We start from the raw sequence: 22,341 nt of genomic DNA, 5'->3' as shown, positions 1-22,341 counted from the left end.
GTCACATAACCACTATGCCTGTGTTTTCTTTACTTCCTGTGATGTCACGTTCACTAGATCGTCCGTGCAGCCCATAGGAGATAGCAGCGCTCTGCTGCCGCAGCTCCTATTCCACGGAGTGACGGCAGCAGATCATTACTATCTAAGTCGTTTGTCTTTCAGCATGTTGACAATGATCAGCTGACATCGTTCATGTCAGCTGATCGTTGTCTTCTATTACATGAGACGATTATTAGCCGTGACGGGCAATATCGTCCAAATACGGACAATAATCGCTTAGTGTAATAGGGCTATAAAAGTTGATAAACTGACCCCCAAGCTAACTAAGCGATTCGCTTTGTTATTACTGTAAATTTGTTCATCTCTTATCAGAGCTTCTTTGAGATGCCAATTTAGGAGCCCAAGGTAGAGAGGGACAGTGAGAGAGTGCTCCCCTCCTTGGAGAGTTTTGGGAGTACACACTACTTGGCGCCAATTGCTGGTAGGAACCACAACTTATTTGTGTGAGCAAACTGAGAGATCTACTCCAGAAAGGCAGTTTCCGACCATGGAAGAGCCCTGTATAGAGCATTATAGTTCAATAACTTTTTGAACTGCTTTAAATATTATGTATATCAATAGTACTACTTTACATAAATCATATATGCGACTGCTAATATAGATTACTCAAAACGTGAATAAATTATAACCACAGGAGTTTATTTGCTGAAACATTTTTAATAAACAACCACAAAGAAGAAAAGGAAAAAATACTTTAAAGAAATACGTATGCATGCAGCTCAGCACAGCCTCCTTGACACTTCAGTTCTGAGGATGATATAGAGCTGTCAGATTCCCTTTAAAGGTTTGTCTAATGTAAGATTAATGGAGATTTGCTAAATAAATTCTTGCTTGGAGTGGAAGCTACATCTTTTCTTTTCTTCTTTCCTGTGGAAAATTTATTTTGCAGTTACTAGATTGCTTACAAATAAAATTGTCTATATTTACACTATCTGTGTGGCCTGATTTGAGGGCTATGCAAGGGTGCAAGTAAGTGCCCATGAGTGAGGAAGGCGCTTATTTGTAGTGCCTGTAGAAGGCAGGATTAGTCATGCAGTCGGGCCATAAGAACAATCACTGTATCATTTGTGTGGCCATTGAAATACATAGGAAGATGGGCTGCCAATAGATATAAATTTTGCCATTACACAATAGATGTGATCAACCAATGAGCAGGCTCTTTGCTGCTCCTCACTGACACTTTTACACTGGCTGATTATCGCCAGAGGAGCGTTTCTAGCAACATTCCTAGGGTAGCATAAGCCATAAATATGGCGCTGGCTGGCAGGGAACGTGTGAATAAAGTAATAAGGAAATAGAGTATAGGTGGTTTCAACTTTTTACTTGAATTTTTCATACTGATAAATGTAATGAAAAATATCAGTGGCAATACAATTGGTCGTATTGGGATTTAAGGGGAGTTGGATAAGATGATTTTTATGCAGAAAATCTGTAGAATATCGCATCACTTCTTAAGACGTTTCTTTTACTTATAGCAGAATAAAATCTGCATAGAATCTGTGTAAAAAAAAATTGGTCTGCAATTTGGATTTTAAATCTACAGCTCTGCATTTCTGTATTTCAACATATTTTGTGGCTACAATGCAGATTTGTTGCATATTTTCCTTATTGATTTAAAAATTAGGTGGGTCTGCTCCCGCCCCGCTCTCCGGACGCTGCTGTATCTTCAGACCACTGCCACCCTCCCTACTCTACAATGATGGACAGCCAGAGGAGGCAGGACAGGATCTCACAGTGACATAGACCCGCCTCTGTGACACTGTCAGCCCGAAATAAGGAATATTTTTACCAAAGATGCCGGATCACACAGCATCTGGAAACTGTCAGCATGGACATATGCCTATCCATGCTGTCCATTTCCCTTTAAATTCTGCAAACTGTTAAATGTTAATAAATTACTATTAAGTGCACAAAAACTCTCACTTACCAAAGAAATAGCAGCCTCTTATTTATAAGATATTTAAGGGGCTCTTATAACCTCAGTGGTAACCTAACAAAAGAACATAACATATATTGTATAAATGTATTATATAAGCTGAAGACCCAGAAAGTAAAGGGTGAGATTATACAATGGCTTTCCTTTCAGGATAAATTGTCACCTCATGATATTTACCTTGTCTTCTTGGTTGTTTGGCACTAATGTGGGATTGACATCCCCTAACAAGTCATCTGGGTTCTTTGTAGGAAGCTGAAGACCACTCGCAGGCATGACCACTTCTCCATTCAACTGAGGAACAATACATCCGAAGACCTAAAGAAGAGGACATCAGTATTTCTAATAATAATGGGTAGAAAATGTTTCATTATGTTATGCGAATCAATGTTCTCTAATCATTGTTGGTGGCCGGATGACACAGCAGTGCTCCTAAGGGTTCTCCGGAGCCAACTTTACCCTGACTAAGAGCACGGAAACGGCGCTAAGGAGGATGGCATGTGTCTATGCGCTATAGGGGCTATCAGCAGTTAGATTAGTCTAACCTGCTGATAGTTCCCCTTTGAACAATTTTAATATTATTTAAAACCTAATTATTTAGAAAAAAAAAACTGACATCCCATTGACTAGTAGATCATTATAAAGCATGGCTCAGATTACCTGCTCTATTGGAGGCTCATTGCCTAATTGTTTTGGGGAAGCTTGGGCAGGTTGCTGCTGTGCTGGATATAGGGGAACGATCTGCATCTGTATAATAAAAACACTGTGAAATATACAACTAGTTACTATATGTAGCATTTGTTTTCAGTCTAAGTAACAGCTTATTTACAGATTATATATCTTACATTAATATTGTAAGGTGATCAGAATAAAATCTTATATCAATGGAATTCACAGTGTATTGTATTAAAATAAATATCAAATCCAGATTTTATTTGCTCAGCTGTGCTTTTTACCTGTCCCTGCTTTTGGGGTATTCCATATGGAACCACGTAAGACATCACCTGTAGACACGAGATAAAGACATGTTTTGCATTTTCTTTACAATTTCAAACAATCTTTAAAGGGGTATTTTACCATAAAATTAACTTGTTCCCTATCCACAGGATAGGTGACAAGTAAGACATTGTGGGGGATCCAACCTCCAAACCTCCCGTGATCTCTGTATCTGTCCCCTGCTCCTTTGTTTTGAATAAAGCTGTGGGTATGGCACGTGACCCGCAGTTCTATTTATTCTATATGGAGCCGCTGGAAAGAGCTGAGTGCAGCAAACACTGAGGGTCTGACTGCTGTGACTCCCACCTATCCTGAAAAAGGGCACACAATCACTCTACAATGAATGGAGGGCTTGGCACACACGTGTGGCCACCACTTTCTGATCTCAAGAATGGGGATTAGTGATGAGCGAATAGTGAGATGTTCTAATATTCGATATTCGTACGAATATCCCGCGAATATTCGAATATTCGATCGAATATTCGATCCCATTAAAGTCTATGGGAACAAGTATTCGATTAGTGAAAAACATCTATTTGACCATTTGGAGGGTGAAATCGGAAGCTGGGGGATTTGAACGCTTATTGAAAATTTATCAAATATTCGCGGGATATTCGTACGAATATCGAATATTCGAATATCTCACTATTCGATCGAATATCTATTCGATTGAACAGTATTAGCTCATCACTAATGGGGATGCAATCGCCCAATCCCTTTGACGTCTCTTTTAACTGTTTAGATCCTGTGGTCAATAGCGATCTAAAGAGTTTTGACAGATGTCATTGGTGGCGCAGTGACCCAATTAGTACTCCCACCTTGGGGCCTGCCGTAACCCTTCTGCTGGTGGAGTCTGCTTGTGGCAAACAGAGAACAGCAGAGAACCGAATTAATAGACCGATAAAGTACATATGCATTGCATTAATCTATGTAAGCAATCAAATTATGCTTATAAGATATATATATATATATATATATATTTTATTTTTTTTACTTCCCATGACCGTGTCTATTTAAATAATGAATATGTTTTACCCAATAACATCTATGACGCATTGCACTGATTATGCTGTGAAGGATGTGTCAAAGGAATCATATAATAATGCCAAGAACTGGTCAGAGTTGTGCTAAGAATGGTACCTGATTTGGAAGTTGAGCATTTAACCCACTGCGTGCATTAAATGGGATCTGTGGCAATCCTGCAATCTTCTGCTGTAGCGGTGGCTGATACATACCAGGCACAAAGAGATTCATGGCGCCCCCCTGTGATTATAAATAAATTCATATTTACTGATCATTTCAATAAAAAGGTAAAAGTATAACACCAAGAAAATAAGGCTAGGTTCACATCACGATTTTGCTATCATTTTAATGTATCCGTTCCATGAAAAAGGCAGATGGTAAAAACGGATGCTGTTGTATGTCATCTGTTTTGATCCGTTTTCCATTGACTTACATTATAAAAAGAAAGAATCAAAACAGGGTTTTTTTTATACATTTTGTAACTGTTGTAAATGTGGCTGACCAAATTTTTCTGTATGTTTTCCAAAACAGATACAGTGAGATAGATTGCAAAATATTGATGTTACCTAGCCTAAAAGAGATGTTTCTGTCACAGACATTTATGGCATGTCCACAGTAGGTCTACCACTTGAACCCACAAGGAGGTCCTTGTCCACTGACTCTCCTATTGAGGCGGCCACCAGCTGTCTCATCCAAGTAGAGAAGATGAGAGAAGTGACCATAGGCTGTATCCATGTTTTCCAGGACTCCCTAGGGCTGCATCTAACGTCTTCAGCCACCGGTATTCAAATGCAGAATGATCAGACTCGAGCATGCTCAAGTTGCGCTGATCTCTACTCATTTGTTAATACAGACATATGTTACGCACTCATAGCCTGACATTGGTGACTTGAGCGTAAAGACCTAAGGTGGACCATGACAGGAGGGGCTCTCAGAGCATGTCTCCACATTCAGAACCTTCTCATATTAAAAAGAACTGGACCCTGAACAGACTCTGTAGCACACCACTTGTAACCACTCTCTGCTTAGTCCCAGTTCTCACTAACTTCTTTATCAGCTATTCATGGGGAACTGTATTTAAGGCTTGTGAATCAGTGGTTGAAACTAACTTGATGATTATAAATACTTTTCCAGGAGGAAAAAACAAAACATTTTCAAGAAACAACCAGAGGTTATAGCCATTCCAGATGTTGAAGACGCAACTCTATCTATGTATGCTGATTTCCCCCTGTCAGATGATTAAGAAGAATCCAAAAGCCTCAAGCTAATAAACAAAAAAAGAAGCAAGGCCATCTCCATACATTCCATATGTCAGAGGAATAGACTAGAATTTGACTTTTGACTTTCCATTGTGTAATTCCATTAAAAAATAGTCCCCAAAGTGGTGAAGACCTTAGAACCCACATACACAGTGGAACACATTGTTAGCTTTTGACCTAGGAATAAAGGTCATCTGTTTTTGGCTTCAAAGGGGGGAAGGGACTGTTAGGGTGTCATGATTATATTTCGTATATTTAGTGAAGCTATTAAAATATGGCACTGACCTTTTAAACACGTAGAGATGTTTACATTTCTTAAAATGCCGGGGTGACAGGCTCCCCACCCCCCGCTAGAGCACCTTATACGTACCTGATTGCGCTGGGTCCCGCTTCTTGAGACAGTCGGGTGACGGAGATTTCAGCGCCCGAAGCCCGGCGTGCGCGCTCCTGAGATGAGTCCAACGCTCATAGAGAATGACTGGTGAGTCCGACGCTCCGTCATTCTCTATGAGCGTTGGACTCATCTTAGGAGCTTGCCGGGCTTCAGACGCTGAAATCTCCATCACCCGAGGGTCTCAAGAAGCAGGGCGTGATCAGGTATGTATAAGGTGCTCTAGCAGGGGTCGGGAGGTTTCCTTTAAAGCTTTATTATCAAACACTTGTGCTATGCAAGTAACTATTTTTGTACTTCAGCCAATGAAGTACTGACACGAGGCTAAGTAGAAGACCACCTGCCCCCAGGATATATATATATATATATATATATATATACTGTATGCCATCATTTAATAAACAAGATCTACTTTGACCATCAGTATGTCAGAGTGTTTGATGCTTCCATGCACACAATATGCTTACAACTGTTAATTGTGAACAGACAGTCAAGATGACAGCGCTTGGGATGCATCCATATCAAATCTTGCAGGGCCTTTTCTCCTCAAAGTGCCTCTAATCCTTTTTGTTACTTTCTACCCCTAATAAACTACTTTTTTTTTTATCAAGAAGCACCTATGCCAGCAGAATTCCCCCTATTATTAACAGTATAGACAGAGTGCCTACATTATTAATAGTGTAGGTAGAGAAATCTGTCTGTCTACATACAAATCTAGTGAATAGTGATACATTTACATGTATAAAACATCAGAGCTAGATTGTAAGCTCTTGCGAGTAGGACCCTCACTCCTCACTCCTTGACTTGAAAATTGCATGTGTATCTCTGTAATGTCTGATTTTGTTAATGTATTGAACCTCAGGAATTGTAAAGTGCTGCAGAATAAAATAATTATTATTATTAGCACAATATTCTCTAAGATAAGATAGTATTTTACAATACCTGAGGAATGTTAGGATTTACAACTCCAAGTAGCACCTAAAAAAAAAATCAGAATATCAAAGTGGTGATTTTGTTCTTCATGAGACATACATGATAAGTAAAGTAAATACATTGAAAAATAGAATCAGACCTCATTACTATTACTTGCTGAGAGAAGGCGCTGCGCCACCAGCTGGAGAAACAAAGAATGCACATATAGTGAAGTTGAAGGTATAACGTTCAATAGACATTATAAAATATCTGTCACTTAACTTACAGTGGCGTCGCTAGGCAGTTTTATCCGGGGCTCCTGCCCCGGATAAAATGCCTGCTGCCCCGAATGTTTTCTGCCCCTGCATCTCCTATAGACTGTCAGTGAGTGAGTGCACTCACACTGACTCCTCCTGTCCCGTGCAGTCAGAGTCAGTGTGTGCCGGTGCAAGCTGTTATCTGACTGGGCCCTGGTTCAGGCACTTACCCAGTCAGATGCCAGCCAGTGCGGGCACACTGCACACTGAATGTGACTGTCCTGGCCCCGCAGCAGGATGTGCAGCAGTCAGTGAGTGCAAGCTGTCATCTGATGGGGCTCTTACCTTACCCAGTCAGATGACAGCCAGTGCGGGGCCCCTGCTCCTGGAGAGGCCCAGTAGGCTGCCTCATGCTGTAGTCTGGGGTCCTGCTCCCTCCACATAATATGTTTCCTGCTTTCCTCTGCTGTCGGGAGGAGGGGCGGGAGGACACAGGAGAGCCGGGGCCGTGAGGAAGAGGGAGGCTGGACAGGAGCTGAGGACAACCTGATAAAAAGTAAGTGTGTATGTGAGTGTGTGTGCCTGCCTGCCTGTCCCTGTATGAGAACTGTGGATGTCTCTATGCAGTGTGCAAGTGTATGTGTGTAAAGTGTGCTTATGTATGTAAGGTGCACAGTGTGTGTAGTAAACGTGTAAAGGATGTATGAATGCATGTACAGTATATGATATATGAGCAGTAAGTGTATGCATGTACAGTATATGATATATGAGCAGTAAGTGTATGCATGTACAGTATATGATATATGAGCAGTAAGTGTATGCATGTACAGTATATGATATATGAGCAGTAAGTGTATGCATGTACAGTGTGTGCATATGGTGTATGCATATGTGTACAGTATGTGTATGTGATATATGTGCAGTATGTGTATATGATGTATGTATATGGTGTATGTGTGTATATGATGTATAGAGTGTATGCATGTACAGTGTTGGTGTATATGATATATGTATATGGTGTATGCATGTATAGTATGTGTGTAAGTATGTGATGTATGTGCAGTGTGTTTAGGGTGTGTGTGTATGCATATGGGGTGTATATGATGTATACACAGGGGAACTACCAGCAGGGGATATTAAACCACCTTTGATGGCGGCCAGATGGGGGTGGCCGCTAGGGGAGGTAATGTGTATGTGTGGAGGATGGCCGCCAAATGAGGTAGTGTGTGTGTGTGGGGGGGTGGGGGGTGTCAGCCAGGTGGGGTAGTGTGTGTGTATGTGTCAGGTGGGGTAGTGTGTGTGTGGGTCAGGTGGGGTAGTGTGTGTGTATGGGTCAGGTGGGGTAGTGTGTGTGTGTGTGTGTGTGTATGAGTCAGGTGGGGTAGTGTGTGTGTGTATGAGTCAGGTGGGGTAGTGTGTGTGTGTGTATGGGTCAGGTGGGGTAGTGTGTGTGTGGGTCAGGTGGGGTAGTGTGTGTGTGTATGGGTCAGGTGGGGTAGTGTGTGTGTATGAGTCAGGTGGGGTAGTGTGTGTGTGTGTTTGTATGGGTCAGGTGGGGTAGTGTGTGTATGGGTCAGGTGGGGTAGTGTGTGTATGGGTCAGGTGGGGTAGTGTGTGTGTATGGGTCAGGTGGGGTAGTGTGTGTGTATGAGTCAGGTGGGGTAGTGTGTGTGTGTGTGTTTGTATGTATGGGTCAGGTGGGGTAGTGTGTGTGTGTATGGGTCAGGTGGGGTAGTGTGTGTGTATGGGTCAGGTGGGGTAGTGTGTGTGAATGAGTCAGGTGGGGTAGTGTGTGTATGGGTCAGGTGGGGTAGTGTGTGTGTGTATGGGTCAGGTGGGGTAGTGTGTGTGTATGGGTCAGGTGGGGTAGTGTGTGTGAATGAGTCAGGTGGGGTAGTGTGTGTGTTTGTATGGGTCAGGTGGGGTAGTGTGTGTATGGGTCAGGTGGGGTAGTGTGTGTATGGGTCAGGTGGGGTAGTGTGTGTGTATGGGTCAGGTGGGGTAGTGTGTGTGTATGAGTCAGGTGGGGTAGTGTGTGTGTTTGTATGGGTCAGGTGGGGTAGTGTGTGTATGTGTCAGATGGGGTAGTGTGTGTGTATGGGTCAGGTGGGGTAGTGTGTGTGTGTATGAGTCAGGTGGGGTAGTGTGTGTGTGTGTGTATGAGTCAGGTGGGGTAGTGTGTGTGTGTTTGTATGGGTCAGGTGGGGTAGTGCGTGTGTGGGTCAGGTGGGGTAGTGTGTGTGTGGGTCAGGTGGGGTAGTGTGTGTGTATGGGTCAGGTGGGGTAGTGTGTGTGTATGGGTCAGGTGGGGTAGTGTGTGTGTATGGGTTAGGTGGGGTAGTGTGTGTGTATGGGTTAGGTGAAGGTAGTGTGTGTGTGTGTGGGGGGGGGTTTACTGCAGGCAGAGAGGGGGAAATATATTACTATAGTGGACACAGCAGATGCATTATTACTATATAGGGAAAAAAGCAGGCGACATTATTACTATGGAGGGACACAGCAATAAAATCTTCTTAGAAATGCTTTTACTTGGCAATTTTTCACCACTGGGGTGTACTGCGACTGGTGACAGTGACCCTGACAGGAGCTCAGGCCAGGTGGCTGCCTCTTTCTGTTTAGCCACAGTTGTTATGAGTGACAGCAATAGAGCTGGGCTAATAGAGCGGTCATTGAGGTTACTAACTTCTGCACTGGGCTCCTTCGCTAACCATTTATGACGACACTCAGAGGGCCCAGGCCCCGGATGTTTTAGGACCCTAGCAACGCCCCTGTTAACTTATATCTGTCTTTGAATACAGTCTATCTATCTATCTATCTATCTATCTATCTATCTATCTATCTATCCATCCATCCATATACAGTATCTTCTATCTATCATCTATCTATCTATCTCTCTATCTATCTCTCTATCTCTATCTATATTTTGGTCAGAGCCATCCCTGCTGGCACTCGGACTCCACAAACTGGTATTGTGCTACCTGTATCCTGGGATATCTATCTATCTATCATCTATCTATCTATCTATCTATCTATCTATCTATCTATCTATCTATCTCCTATATATCTATCTGTGTATGCACTTACTGGAATAGCATGAGATGCCCCAAAGAGGTACAAAATGATGGCTAAAATTTTCATTTTCAGTAACACCTAAAAAAAAGACAATAAGGTCAATAGTAAATTAAAATATTTGTGAGGCACACAGTTATCCTAACTCCTTACAGAAATTCCATAACAGGATTTTTTTTAAAAGATCAAACATATCAGCATCTGGAAAACATGGGTGGAGGTAGCTTCTATATCACCATTTATATTGTATCTCTGGCTCTGTGACAGATACAATCATAATTCACAATTCAAATCCACTTACATCCACAACAGGTGTATTTCTAGATTAAGGGTAGCTTTACACACACCATGTCGCAGCAGATTTGAACTCAGCACAAACTGAACACAGCATCAAATCTGCACCATCAAATCTGCTGCAGATCTGCTGTGGATCCTGTATGTGTGAATGAACCCTTAGGGTGCTTACAGCCCCGACCCCCTTAAACCCCCACACCACCTGCATGCCCGATCTCCGCCTCAGACCCCCGCACGCCCAATCGCCGCCCCGGCCCCCTCGCACACCTGAACGCAGCCCCCGGGGCCGGGGCGGCGATTGGGCGTGCGGGGGGTTAAGGGGGCCAGGGCTGTACGCTGCGGGTGGCCGGCGGCGGCGCAGGGGTCAAAGGGGCCAGGTCCCATGCAGGCAGCAGATCCGCTGCGTGTATGGGACCCATTGAGCTTCACAGTACAGGATCCGCAGCTGATTTCGCTGCAAATTCGCAGCATGAAAATCTGCTGCGGATCCGGTAGGTGTGAACACAGCCGTACGTAAAAAAGTGGAAATCACTTGATTGATTGCTGGCAAGATAAATCATTTTTCTTTAAAAGCTCTGAAAACGTGCAGTTTTCATACCGGCCACTGAACCAGACAATAAGCTGACACTGTCTGTTCTGTAGACACCACTTCTCAGCAGTGATCTCATCATCACAGACAGGCTTAGGGTATGTTCACACTACGAAATAGATGAGGAATTTCAAGCAGAATCTGCAGTGTGGATTCCGCTTGAAATTCTGCATGTCCCATTTATTCAATGGGATTTCTCAAGTGCTATCCATAATCCGCCCAAAGAATTGACATGTCAATTCTACAGTTCAGGGAATATGTTTTGACAGGTTTCTTATGTTCAAGTATATGCTTTAAAGGGAATAGCTCTAGAACTGCTAATGCAGCAGCTGCTAATAGAAGCCACCATTATTATACTATATATAAAAAAAACTATAAAAACATTTTAAATTTTACTAATTAAAATCCCATTTTATTTACCAACATGTTCTATTTTCTAATTGTAGATTTGTTAACATGACTTGCCTATGATGCTGCTCTGCTATATTAAAGGGGTATTGCACTCATAACTTTTCACATGTTGCAGCCCATGGTGAGACTAACAATTCATTTCATACTTGTTATTATCTATTCAGTCTCCTTCCCCCAGTTCTGATCTGCTGTTTTCTGCAGAGAACACCAAAAAATATGTGTGAGCTCTTCTCTCCATCTCCCCCTCCTCCCTTCCAAAAGAGCTGATGTAAACAAATCCAAGTCTGCAACTTTGTCATGAGAAGAGGTATAATGACAGTGAGTTCATCAGCAACTTGACCTTAGATTCATCCTCCAAACTGTACAAAGAGGCTACAAAGTTGCAGATAAAGCCTGCCAGAAACTTGTTTACACTATACGTAAGCACTGGGCTAATAATTGTGGCCCAGAAATACATAACCTAATGTCATATGAAGCTAAAACACTGGAAATAAATTAAAAAAGATATTTTATTGAACATAGTCCATGTCTATTTTCTAGCTAAAAAGTGCAAATAACAAAACTAATAAGACACAAGCATATTCAAGGAGTAATAAAAACTCAGAAATCCGACTTACGTTTCGTCTCCTTTACAGTGCAGTGGCCCTAGGCGGTGACATGAAATGTCTAGGCGAGATAACATGGCTTCTCTTAAACTGTAGACAGATACAGATGGACCAATGGCAGCGCACCTAGCATGACTAACTAGAAGGTAAATGATCATTACTGAAACCACTTTTTCTGTCGTCATTGGGTATTTTATTTTTTGTTAAAGCCATTTATTACACGTGTAATTAACATATGTAATTCTCTGTGGCAGGAGAGGATTACATCTAGCTACGTATACAGATAATGTACACATATATTAACCCCTTGAAGTTAAAATCGCTCCATTCCCAGGCTTATAGCGCTTTTTTATCCTTTGGTCTATGGGGCTGTGTGAGGTGTCAGTTTTTGCGCCATGATGTGTTCTTTCTATCGGTACCTTGATTGCGCATATACGACTTTTTGATCGTTTTTTATTACATTTTTTCTGGATTTGATGCGACCAAAAATGCGCAATTTTGCACTTTGGAATTTTTTTGCGCTTACGCCGTTTACCGTGCGAGATCAGGAATGTGATTAATTAATAGTTCGGGCGATTACGCGTGCGGCGATACTAAATATGTTTATTTATTTATTTATTTATTTATTAATTTATATTTATAAAATGGGAAAAGGGGGGTGATTTGGACTTTTATTAGGGGAGGGGATTTTTTATTAATAAAAACACTTTTTTACTTTTTTTTTTACATGGACTAGAAGCCCCCCTGGGGGACTTGTATATAGACAGCACTGATCTCTCATAGAGATCAATGCTGTGTATATACACAGCAAAGATCCATCAGATCGGTCATAGATTGCTATGGCCTGCTGCAGGCCATAGCAATCTATTGCCGAGCCGGGATCAGCGTCATTCCGACGCTGAGGCCCGGCACGGGCAGAAGAACGGATCTCCCCCCGCGATCGCATCGCGGGGGGGAGATCCGACCCACTAGACACCAGGGATAGTGTGCATAAAGCACTTCAATGCAGCTGTCAGGTTTGACAGCTGCATTGAAGTGCTTAATTAGCCGGCGCGGCAACGGGACCCGCGCCGGCTAACAGAGGCACTGCCCGGCTGCACGTGTCAGCCGGGATCAGTGCCGTTCAGAGCGGGGTCCCGGCGGGACCCCGCTCTGAACACCCCCCGCGGCGCCATGGCGTATCAGATACGTCATGGGTCGCTAAGGGGTTAAAATCGCTCCATTCCCAGGCTTATAGCGCTTTTATCCTTTGGTCTATGGGGCTGTGTGAGGTGTCATTTTTTGAGCCATGATGTTTACTTTCTATCGGTACCTTGTTAGCGCATATACAACTTTTTGATCGCTTTTTATTACATTTTTTCTGGATTTGATGCGACTAAAAATGCGCAATTTTGCATTTTGGGATTTTTTTGCGCTTACGCCGTTTACCGTGCGAGATCAGGAATGTGATTAATTAATAGTTCGGGCGATTACGCACGCGGCGATACCAAACATGTTTATTTATTTATTTGTTTACTTTTATTCAAAACATGGGAAAAGGGGGGTGATTCAAACTTTTATTAGGGGAGGGGGCTTTTTACTAATAACAATACTTTTTTTTTTACACATATACTAGAAGCCCCCCTGGGGGACTTCTAGTATATATACTTTGATCTCTCATTGAGATCTTTGCTGTATAGTTATACAGCAAAGATCAATGAGATCGGCACTCGTTTGCTTTCGGCTGCTGCAGCCGAAAACAAACGAGTGCCGAGTCGGGGTCGGCGCCATCTTGGAGTGGTCCCCGGCTGGCTGCAGACATGGAGATCGCTCTCCCGGAGGAGTGATCTCCCCCACTAGACACACTTTGACAGCTGCCTTCGATTACTTGATTAGCGGGCATGGCGATCAGACCGTGCCCGCTAATAGCCGCAATCCCGGGCTACACGTGGCTTCCAGGATCGCGGCAGTTCAGAGTGGGGTCGCCATGCGGGGGACATATGACGTACGGGTATGTCATATGTCCTTAAGAGGTTAAACTGGCAACCCAGTGCCCAACGGCCGGGGCTTAAATTGTGTATGCATTAGGCTGGCACAACCTCTCTGTCCCTCCTCCCTGCCCTCTTCATCATTAGGAATGCTCCAGGCAAATTGTTTCCTATTCCTCAGCTGTGTGAATACTGAACATGGGCTGGATCGTTAAGGCTCCTGTGCAATGTTCAGACAGGAGAAAATGTTCCAGTGGAATTCCTAATGATGAAGAGGGTGGGGAGGAGGGACGGAGGGGTGGTGCAAAGTTAGAGCACAGATACTCTAAGCCTCGGCCGTTGGGCACGGGGCTTCAAGTTTAAAAGTTGTTTTGTAGGACAATAACTGCATCACCTGCCGAACGAATCCCAGGACAGATTTTGGATAAAAAGCAGCTATCCAAAGTTACAAGTGGTTTGGGGGGGTCAGATTGTGGGTACAGAGTCGCTTTAAGCAAGATAGGCCAACAACCTAATTTATATAAAGGTTACACAACTCCCCCTGACATTAGTGTGTGTGTGGGGGGGAACAAGCTGAGGCATAATTGTGTGTAAGGACACAAAAGGGTTCCTATTATTGTGTTGGGATACTGGTCACTGTATGTAGGTTATATTGGTTTTAGTAGAATATATTGGTTCATATTGAGAATCATTATGGTTTTGCAAAACGCTGAACGCTCGGCATTTGACTCCCAGTGGCTGAAGAAGATGGATGGAGCCCTAGAGCGACCTGGTAAACATGGATACAGCCACGCTCTAGTGGTAAATACGTGGTCACAATGTCTTATTTTTCTATAGTATAGCGGTAATATTAGTAATACTGACTTTTGTATATTGTTTTTTTTTTCCAGTAACCAATGCGTGTAGCATTTGATTACTAGTGGCTGAAGAAGTTGGATGCAGCCCTAGGGAGTCCTGGAAAACATGGATATAGTCTATCAGTTTTTCAAATGCTGTATGCTCAGGTTTGGGGTTAGCTTATCAATGCATGTGTATGGGGGTCAGGAGGAAGAGCTATCGGCTGAACAAGCATTTGGATGACAGCTTTTAAAAGTACATGTCCACTTTATGCTATGGATTGTGTGACATGAGATGACCTTAGTACCCGATGACATAATGAACACTTGAGTAATAATAGTCTGGATACAGGATAAAAGACTAATTATCAGTTTTTTTATGTCTGGCACAATCATCTATTATTATAACTGAGGCAGGACTGGAACGTTCAGCACAGATTAACCATGTTTTCAGACTTCACACATACTTGATAAAATGCATTTTATTAACTATAGGGAGCAGCGTCATGAAATGAAGAAGACGCGGAAAGGCAAGACCTTGCCTGGCAATTTACTACCAGGAAACAGACCAACTTTTTAGGTTTGTGAACCTTCATTTTTGGTGCATGGTTGATGTGCTAAAAAACCCTATCAAGCCTGCATTCTGTAACTTTTCTTTAACAGAGGGGCGGGTTGGCTTTTATTTTAATCCTACATCAACATAGACAGTCAACCAAAAAGTTTTCGTAGAGAGGGTGTTATGGTTCGATAAGTTTTTATTAAAGATTTTACAAAATACAAGTGTTGGGTAGACACTGGGAATCGTTGAACGTGAACAGTGTCGGACTGGGGCACCTTGGGCCCACCAGAGGAAATGTTCCTTGGGGCCCACCAATATAGATAAATCTTTCTCTTCTGAAGTCTTTGCTAACACAGAACTACATTTATAATACTCGGATAGAGGATTACTTCTCCCCAAGGGCATTATTTTACATTTGGAAACATTCAACTGCAGTTTCCATTTTAAACCAATAAATCATTTTCCATATTACTGACACCTTCAGGAATATCAGTCCTATTGCACACTTTTGTGTCATCAGCAAATAGACAAACCTTACCTACCAAACCTTCTCCTATATGACTTACCTTACCTACCAAACCTTCTCCTATGTCACTTACCTTACCTACCATACCTTCTCCTATGTCACTTACCTTACCTACCAACTCTTCTCCTATGTCACTTACCTTACCTACCAAACCTTCTCCTATATCACTTACCTTACCTTCCATACCTTCTCCTATAACACTTACCTACCAAACCTTCTCCTATATCACTTACCTTACCTACCAAACCTTTTCCTATAACACTTACCTACCAAACCTTCTCCTATATCACTGACCGTAGCTACCAAACCTTCTCCTATATCACTGACCGTAGCTACCAAACCGTCTCCTATGTCACTTACCTTACCTACCTAACCTTCTCCTGTATCACTTACAAACATATGAAAAAGAATAAGGTACGGGATTAGAAAAAACATAGCTATTTTGGTTCTCAGTTTCGGTGTGATTTTACAATATAAGAAGACAAGGGTGGTGCAGTTTCTGGAACGAAAAGAAAAAAAAAAGTGGCCATGTTTTTGTGAGTCTGGGCATTTAAACAAATCAGAGCCAAGAAGATAACCTGACATGTATGCCCCTCTCTTCTGTATTCAGGGTAACAAGCAACTTGTTATAATAAATGTTGCTTTGCTACAACAAGCAGTTGTTACTTTTAATGAAAAATTAGAATGGATAAATAAATGCTATTCTGTATTTAATGAAAAAACATTATACAGTTTCCAATCTGACATGTTTCCTCAAGGTTTTTGAGATCTGTCATTTATTAGGATTGGACTGCTTTTTAGCCACTGTAAGTAACCGATAAAGGTTTGTATTTAAAGCAGACCTGGTTGTAGTTTTCATAGCTCTAAACTATTGACAGGCCTATACAAAGTGTGGGTAGCGGTAGGACGCGCCCACCACTTGGTGCTATGTTAAAAGCATTCCTATAGCTGGGAGAGGGAACCTTAAAGGGGTACTTTGGAGGGGAAAAAATGTCCTGCAGGAAGTGATGTATTCTTTCCAGTCTGACACAGTGCTCTCTGCTTCCACCTCTGTCCATGTCAGGAACTGTCCAGAGCAGGAGAGGTTTTCTATGGGGACTTGCTACTGCTCTGGATAGTTCCTGACATGGACAGAGGTGGCAGCAGAGAGCACTGTGTCAGACTGGAGAGAATACAACATAACTTCCTGCAGGACATACAGCAGCTGATAAGTACTGTAAGGCTTGAGATATTTTTTAATAGAAGTAATTCACAAATCTTTATCATCTATATAATCTATATAACTTTCTGAACCTGTTTATTTGAAAGAAAAAGATTTTCGCTGGAGTACCCCTTTAACAGCATTATTATGGGCCCCTGGGCAGAGCTGTGAACTGCCTCCCCCACACTGACCAACCCCCCCCCCCCCCCTCCAATCTTGCGGCCCCTCATACCTTCCCAGCCATATTCCGAAGCCAACCTACTCCTTTTCCTGGACAGCCCCTAGCCAAGAAAAAATGCACATTAGACATAGACAAATACACATGACTTGGCCGCTCGCTTCCCTGCACAGCTCTAGGCTATACTCTCTCATTGTTTTTGAGACCCCCCCCCTGGCACACGCACATTATGATGATACAATAGTGCGGTGCATTGGTCCGACGGCTTCTTGTTGCAGGGATTTGTGCAGTGCAGCCTCTAGTAAGAGGGGCAGGGGTGAGGGGTGGATGGGGAGACAGGTCCCTGTGGTGCGGGCCGTGGCCCCAATCTTACAAGAGAGAATGACATTGACAGACAGTGGAGCGAATTGTTCATCGCTGCTTTGTCTGTCATTCAGTATTGTACAGTCAGAGAGCAGAGGGGCCCCCTATAGGTACTATTATGCAAAGTGAGTATCGGACTTACTTGGCCAATTACCAGTTGTTCCGGCCAATAATCGTTTGGTGTACGATGTCAGCTGATCGTTATCTTTCCGCATGAACCAAAGTCTTGATAATGATAGCTACGGTCTGCTGGCCATTGCTCTGTGTAATAGGAGCAGCAGCACCAGACCGCTGCTGTTTTCCATGTGCCACCCGGATGATCTTTAGCTGCTCCCCGCGGCCTCCCCACTCCTCCCGCTCCGTAATAGCACCGATATTGCATTCTTGCTGCGCACACAGCGCTGTGTTCTTGCCAGCTAAGGTGTCTTCAGCACAGTATGAGCAGTGCCTGCCAGATGCAGAGAGGAGGGTGGCGGCTATGATAAGATGGAGTCTCAGGTGGTAATAATAGATGTTGAAAGGCAGATGGTTAAGATGGTAATTCCAGATGTTAAAGGTGGTAATGCCAGATGGTAGATGGTAATTCCAGATGTTAATATATGCCAGATGGTGATGCCAGATGTTAATATAAATGCCAGATGGTGATGCTTAGGAATAATTTCCTACAGAATATTCTAGAACTAGAACTGACAACACAGTAATGTCCGAAATGCGTGGGAAGATCAGCTATAACTATAGAGGGTCCATTTCTGGGCACTCCATACGGTCCTCCCCGCACTACTAATTCACAAAACAGCCACTGTCAGCTGAAGTTCCTCCCAGCTGGTACTGCAGTACCGGCCGGATTAGGTTAATTTCTTTTGAATTGGAATGCAGGCACATTCAGGTGTGTCTGCATTCCAATTCACCATAGGAGACAGTGTAAAGTGTGTCCGGAGCCGGATTTTACATTGTCTGCACTGTCGTTTTTTTGCGGCTGATATTCAATGAATAGTTACCGCGCAAAATTCACATATCAGTTTTTTGTGTGGCAACAAGGAATCCCGGCCGGAGTGTATACAGAGTGCATACACTCTGTCCGGGATTCCATTGAAATCAATGCAATGTATTTTTTTAATTTAATAACAGACGATATTAAATAAAAAAATGCCTTGTTAGTATTGAGAGTATTGAGAGTAGGCCGCCAGGTATACTTCTGAAAGCCGCCACTGGTAAAGAACAGAACTGGTTAGGATAACATAACATAAATGGAATCTACAGAAAATATTCAGATGTTTGGATTATTTTTCCTTCTACATGGAAGACTCCACCATACCTGAAAGCATTAGGTGCCGAACGGACCAAGGACAGCCATCTGCAAGAGAAGCCAGAAGAAGAAACACATTGATAAGTCTTTCACAACTAGTGATGCATAGAACTACCCACACTACCCAGGATATATGTGGCCATGGGGTATAAGGAGATAGGTGGCCATGGGGTATAAGGACATCAGTGGCCATGGGGCATAAGGATATAGGTGGCCATGGGGTATAAGGAGATAAGTGGCCATGGGGGGTGAGGGGTGGAAGGGGGGTAATACTTACGCTTCATCAGGTCCGTCGTCCTCAGCAGTCTTGAAATTGTCAATCCTTATATAGAGGAAAAAAGAGAATGATGATTAGTTATCTCTTCTAGCAGCTATATAGGGTTAGCTATATAAAATATTCAGATGTTTGGATTTTTTTTCCTTCTACAAGGAAGACTCCACCATACCTGAGAACATGAGGATACGGCGGCACCAACAAGAGCCATCTGCAGGAGAAGCCAGAATAAGAAACGTATTGACAGGTCTTCCACAACTAGTGATACTCAAAATTTCCCCTATTTATTTCAGAAATTGGCCATGGGGTATAAGGAGTTAAGTGGCTATAGGAGATACGAAATTAAGCGGCCATGCACAGCATCATCATTTACCTCCATGGCCATAGAGTAACCAGCAACGCACAGTGCATGGCTGTTTACTATACCAGAGCATGGACACCTATCACAATGATAGAAGCCCCCACCCTATGAGACATTTTGATGTAACCAATACGTGGTGGTGGTGTGTGTGTGGGGGTTTGATACTCACAGCTCATCAGGGTCCTCGACCCAGGGGTCTGGATCCTCAGCTGTAAAAAAAATACAGAGATGAGATTTACTGAGATGTTCAATATAGTAATAAAGTAAAATGCCCAATCCCGCCCCCATGTTGGTTGTAGAATCCTATTGTTTACATTGCGGACAAATAGAGAGTGGGGAGGGGGGGCTCGGAGAGGATGGTGGGAGGGTGGAGGGTGGGCAGAATGGTGGGAGTTGGCAGAGAGGCTGGTGGGGAGGATTGTGTGGAAGGTAATGGTGGTGAGGATCATGGAGAGACTGGCGGGGGATGGTGGGGAGGATGGTGGCGGGTGGATGGAGGATGATAGGGGTGGGAGATGGCGGGGCGGGGGGGAGGATGATTGATGGAGGATGATAGGGGGGAGGATGGTGGGGGTGGGGGTGAATGATGGTGATACTTACAGTGCAAGTTGCACACTGTAGACCATTTCTGTAATGATAAAACAAAGTAAAGGGAGTTAGTATCATTGGAAGATTTCCGCTGTTACTCCTGATGATGATGATTTTTATATATTATTTGATACAAACAACTTGCAGCACAGCAGTAACAGAGGGAGACCAGCAGGGGGCAGCACCAGTAACACATAGCAGGTACCTTGCTGGAGATTTGTGGCTTTATCTATAGTAAGTTTCTGCTTTCAGCAGCCAATCACAGCTCAGCTTCCATTGCTAAGGTAAAATGAAAGCTGAGTTGTGATTGGTTGCTATGGGAGCTCTGGTTGCTAGGGGCAGTGAGAAGCATCTTACTATAGGACAGCAGGATAAATCTCCCCAATCTCTAATCCATCAATTATCTTCATGGTTAGAAATAGGAATAATTGTGGAGATTGGATGCAGTAACTGTGGCTGTGATGGGTGCAGCGCCCCCTATAGGCTGACTGCAGTGGATATGCGTAGAGACTGTGACAGTGTGAACAGGCCCTTACCTTCATAGTCATCGCAGTGATCTCTATTATCCAACACGAGAACCTGAGGAAGAGAGAAGAAATGTTTTTAGTGCGGCTTCTTGGTGTTTCTATGGATCTAGCGGATCACTCACCAATGTAAGTTCTCTATTGTGTGAGATTTGGGGGACACCAGGCTTGGGGGGCGCAGAGGGCTCAGTACAGGGTGGGGGAGGGGAGATAGAGGGGGAGATACTTACACCTATACTCCTACTCCAACTCTGAAGAGTTCCGAGATCTGCAGAGCCTTATCATTCATGTATGTCATCATGTGGGGCTGATGTCACTCTGTGATGTCATAGAGAAACCAGACAGCCAATCAGATACCAGATCATTGCTAAGTGTAATTTGCATATTGATAGATAGATAGATAGATAGATAGATAGATAGATAGATAGATAGAAGATAGATAGATAGATAGATAGATAGATAGGAGATAGATAGATAGATAGATAGATAGATAGATAGATAGATAGGAGATAGATAGATAGATAGATAGATAGATAGATAGATAGATAGGAGATAGATAGATAGATAGATAGATAGATAGATAGATAGGAGATAGATAGATAGATAGATAGATAGATAGATAGAAGATAGATAGGAGATAGATAGATAGATAGATAGATAGATAGATAGATAGATAGATAGGAGATAGATAGATAGATAGATAGATAGATAGATAGATAGGAGATAGATAGATAGATAGATAGATAGGAGATAGATAGATAGATAGATAGATAGATAGATAGGAGACAGATAGATAGATAGATAGATAGATAGATAGATAGATAGATAGGAGATAGATAGATAGATAGATAGATAGGAGATAGATAGATAGATAGATAGGAGATAGATAGATAGATAGATAGATAGATAGATAGATAGATAGGAGATAGATAGATAGATAGATAGATAGATAGGAGATAGATAGATAGATAGATAGATAGATAGATAGATAGATAGATAGATAGGAGATAGATAGACAGATAGATAGGAGATAGATAGGAGATAGATAGATAGATAGATAGATAGATAGATAGATAGATAGATAGATAGGAGATAGATGACAGACAGATAGATAGGAGATAGATAGATAGATAGGAGATAGATAGATAGATAGATAGATAGATAGATAGATAGATAGATAGATAGATAGATAGATAGATTATAGATAATGTTACATATATAAAGGTAGAACACAATGGATCCCCCCCACCACCACTATGTAATGATGTAACTGTGTATATATTATATCAGCTCTGGGCAGGTCGGGTATTATAAGGGAAGCAGAAAAGCAGAAACCAAAGATTCCCCTGGTAATGTTGAAGTCTTTGCAGCGTTCTTTCTTTCCAGCCTTTTGATAGTTTATATTTCCCTTTAAGCTTACAAATCTACCAATGGTTTCACATAATGGAGAAAATTCTGGCTTATCAACTAGGCAGGTGTAATCATTGCTATAGTACATCCTCTGTGTAACATCTGTATAGTCGTCTATCACTGGTCTGGTGCCTCATCCTCTACTATTGTTTCCCTTTGTTGTGACGTATCAGCGGTTTTTCTGATACCTTACGTCTGTACAGCCCCTCAGGATTTACTCCAGCGTGTTTACACAGGAAGTTTGGGTATTGAGTCTTTATCATGACACATGCTTTTCGGACGTTTGACTGAGAGTGGAATTACCTGACATATTTGCAACATTACTGCAGTTAAATATCGTGGTCGCATCCAGGTAAATACATTGGATATATTTATGTATATTTTTTTGTTTGCAGTGTTGCATTGTATCTATTTTATCTTGATATATTGTTTAAAGGGAACCTGTCACC

The 22,341-nt window shown here is 42.5% G+C and overlaps 1 protein-coding gene across 7 annotated transcripts; it reads right to left on the bottom strand.

Moving 5' to 3' along the window:
* Positions 1-733: 733 nt before the first annotated feature.
* ODAM (odontogenic, ameloblast associated) lies at positions 734-20,531 on the bottom strand. Of its 7 annotated transcripts, XM_069978271.1 has the most exons (11): positions 19,013-19,050; positions 18,745-18,783; positions 9,916-9,981; positions 6,735-6,776; positions 6,605-6,640; positions 4,130-4,252; positions 2,950-2,997; positions 2,654-2,740; positions 2,174-2,311; positions 1,988-2,050; positions 734-927 (listed from the first exon to the last, which is right to left on the bottom strand). In XM_069978271.1, exons 3-10 carry the CDS (start codon positions 9,967-9,969, stop codon positions 2,021-2,023), a joined length of 558 nt encoding a protein of 185 aa, XP_069834372.1. In that variant the 5' UTR covers positions 9,970-9,981; positions 18,745-18,783; positions 19,013-19,050; the 3' UTR covers positions 734-927; positions 1,988-2,020. The 7 variants fall into 7 exon arrangements, with proteins under 7 accessions (XP_069834372.1, XP_069834375.1, XP_069834376.1 ...); XM_069978274.1 differs by lacking the exon at positions 1,988-2,050; XM_069978275.1 differs by lacking the exon at positions 6,735-6,776.
* Between the last annotated feature and the right edge of the window lie 1,810 nt (positions 20,532-22,341).

This window comes from Dendropsophus ebraccatus, chromosome 7 (assembly GCF_027789765.1).
Source record: "Dendropsophus ebraccatus isolate aDenEbr1 chromosome 7, aDenEbr1.pat, whole genome shotgun sequence".
Taxonomy (NCBI): Eukaryota; Metazoa; Chordata; class Amphibia; order Anura; family Hylidae; genus Dendropsophus; species Dendropsophus ebraccatus.
The sequence above is the reverse complement of the archived record's forward strand: the minus strand, read 5'-3'. Positions and strand labels throughout refer to the sequence as shown.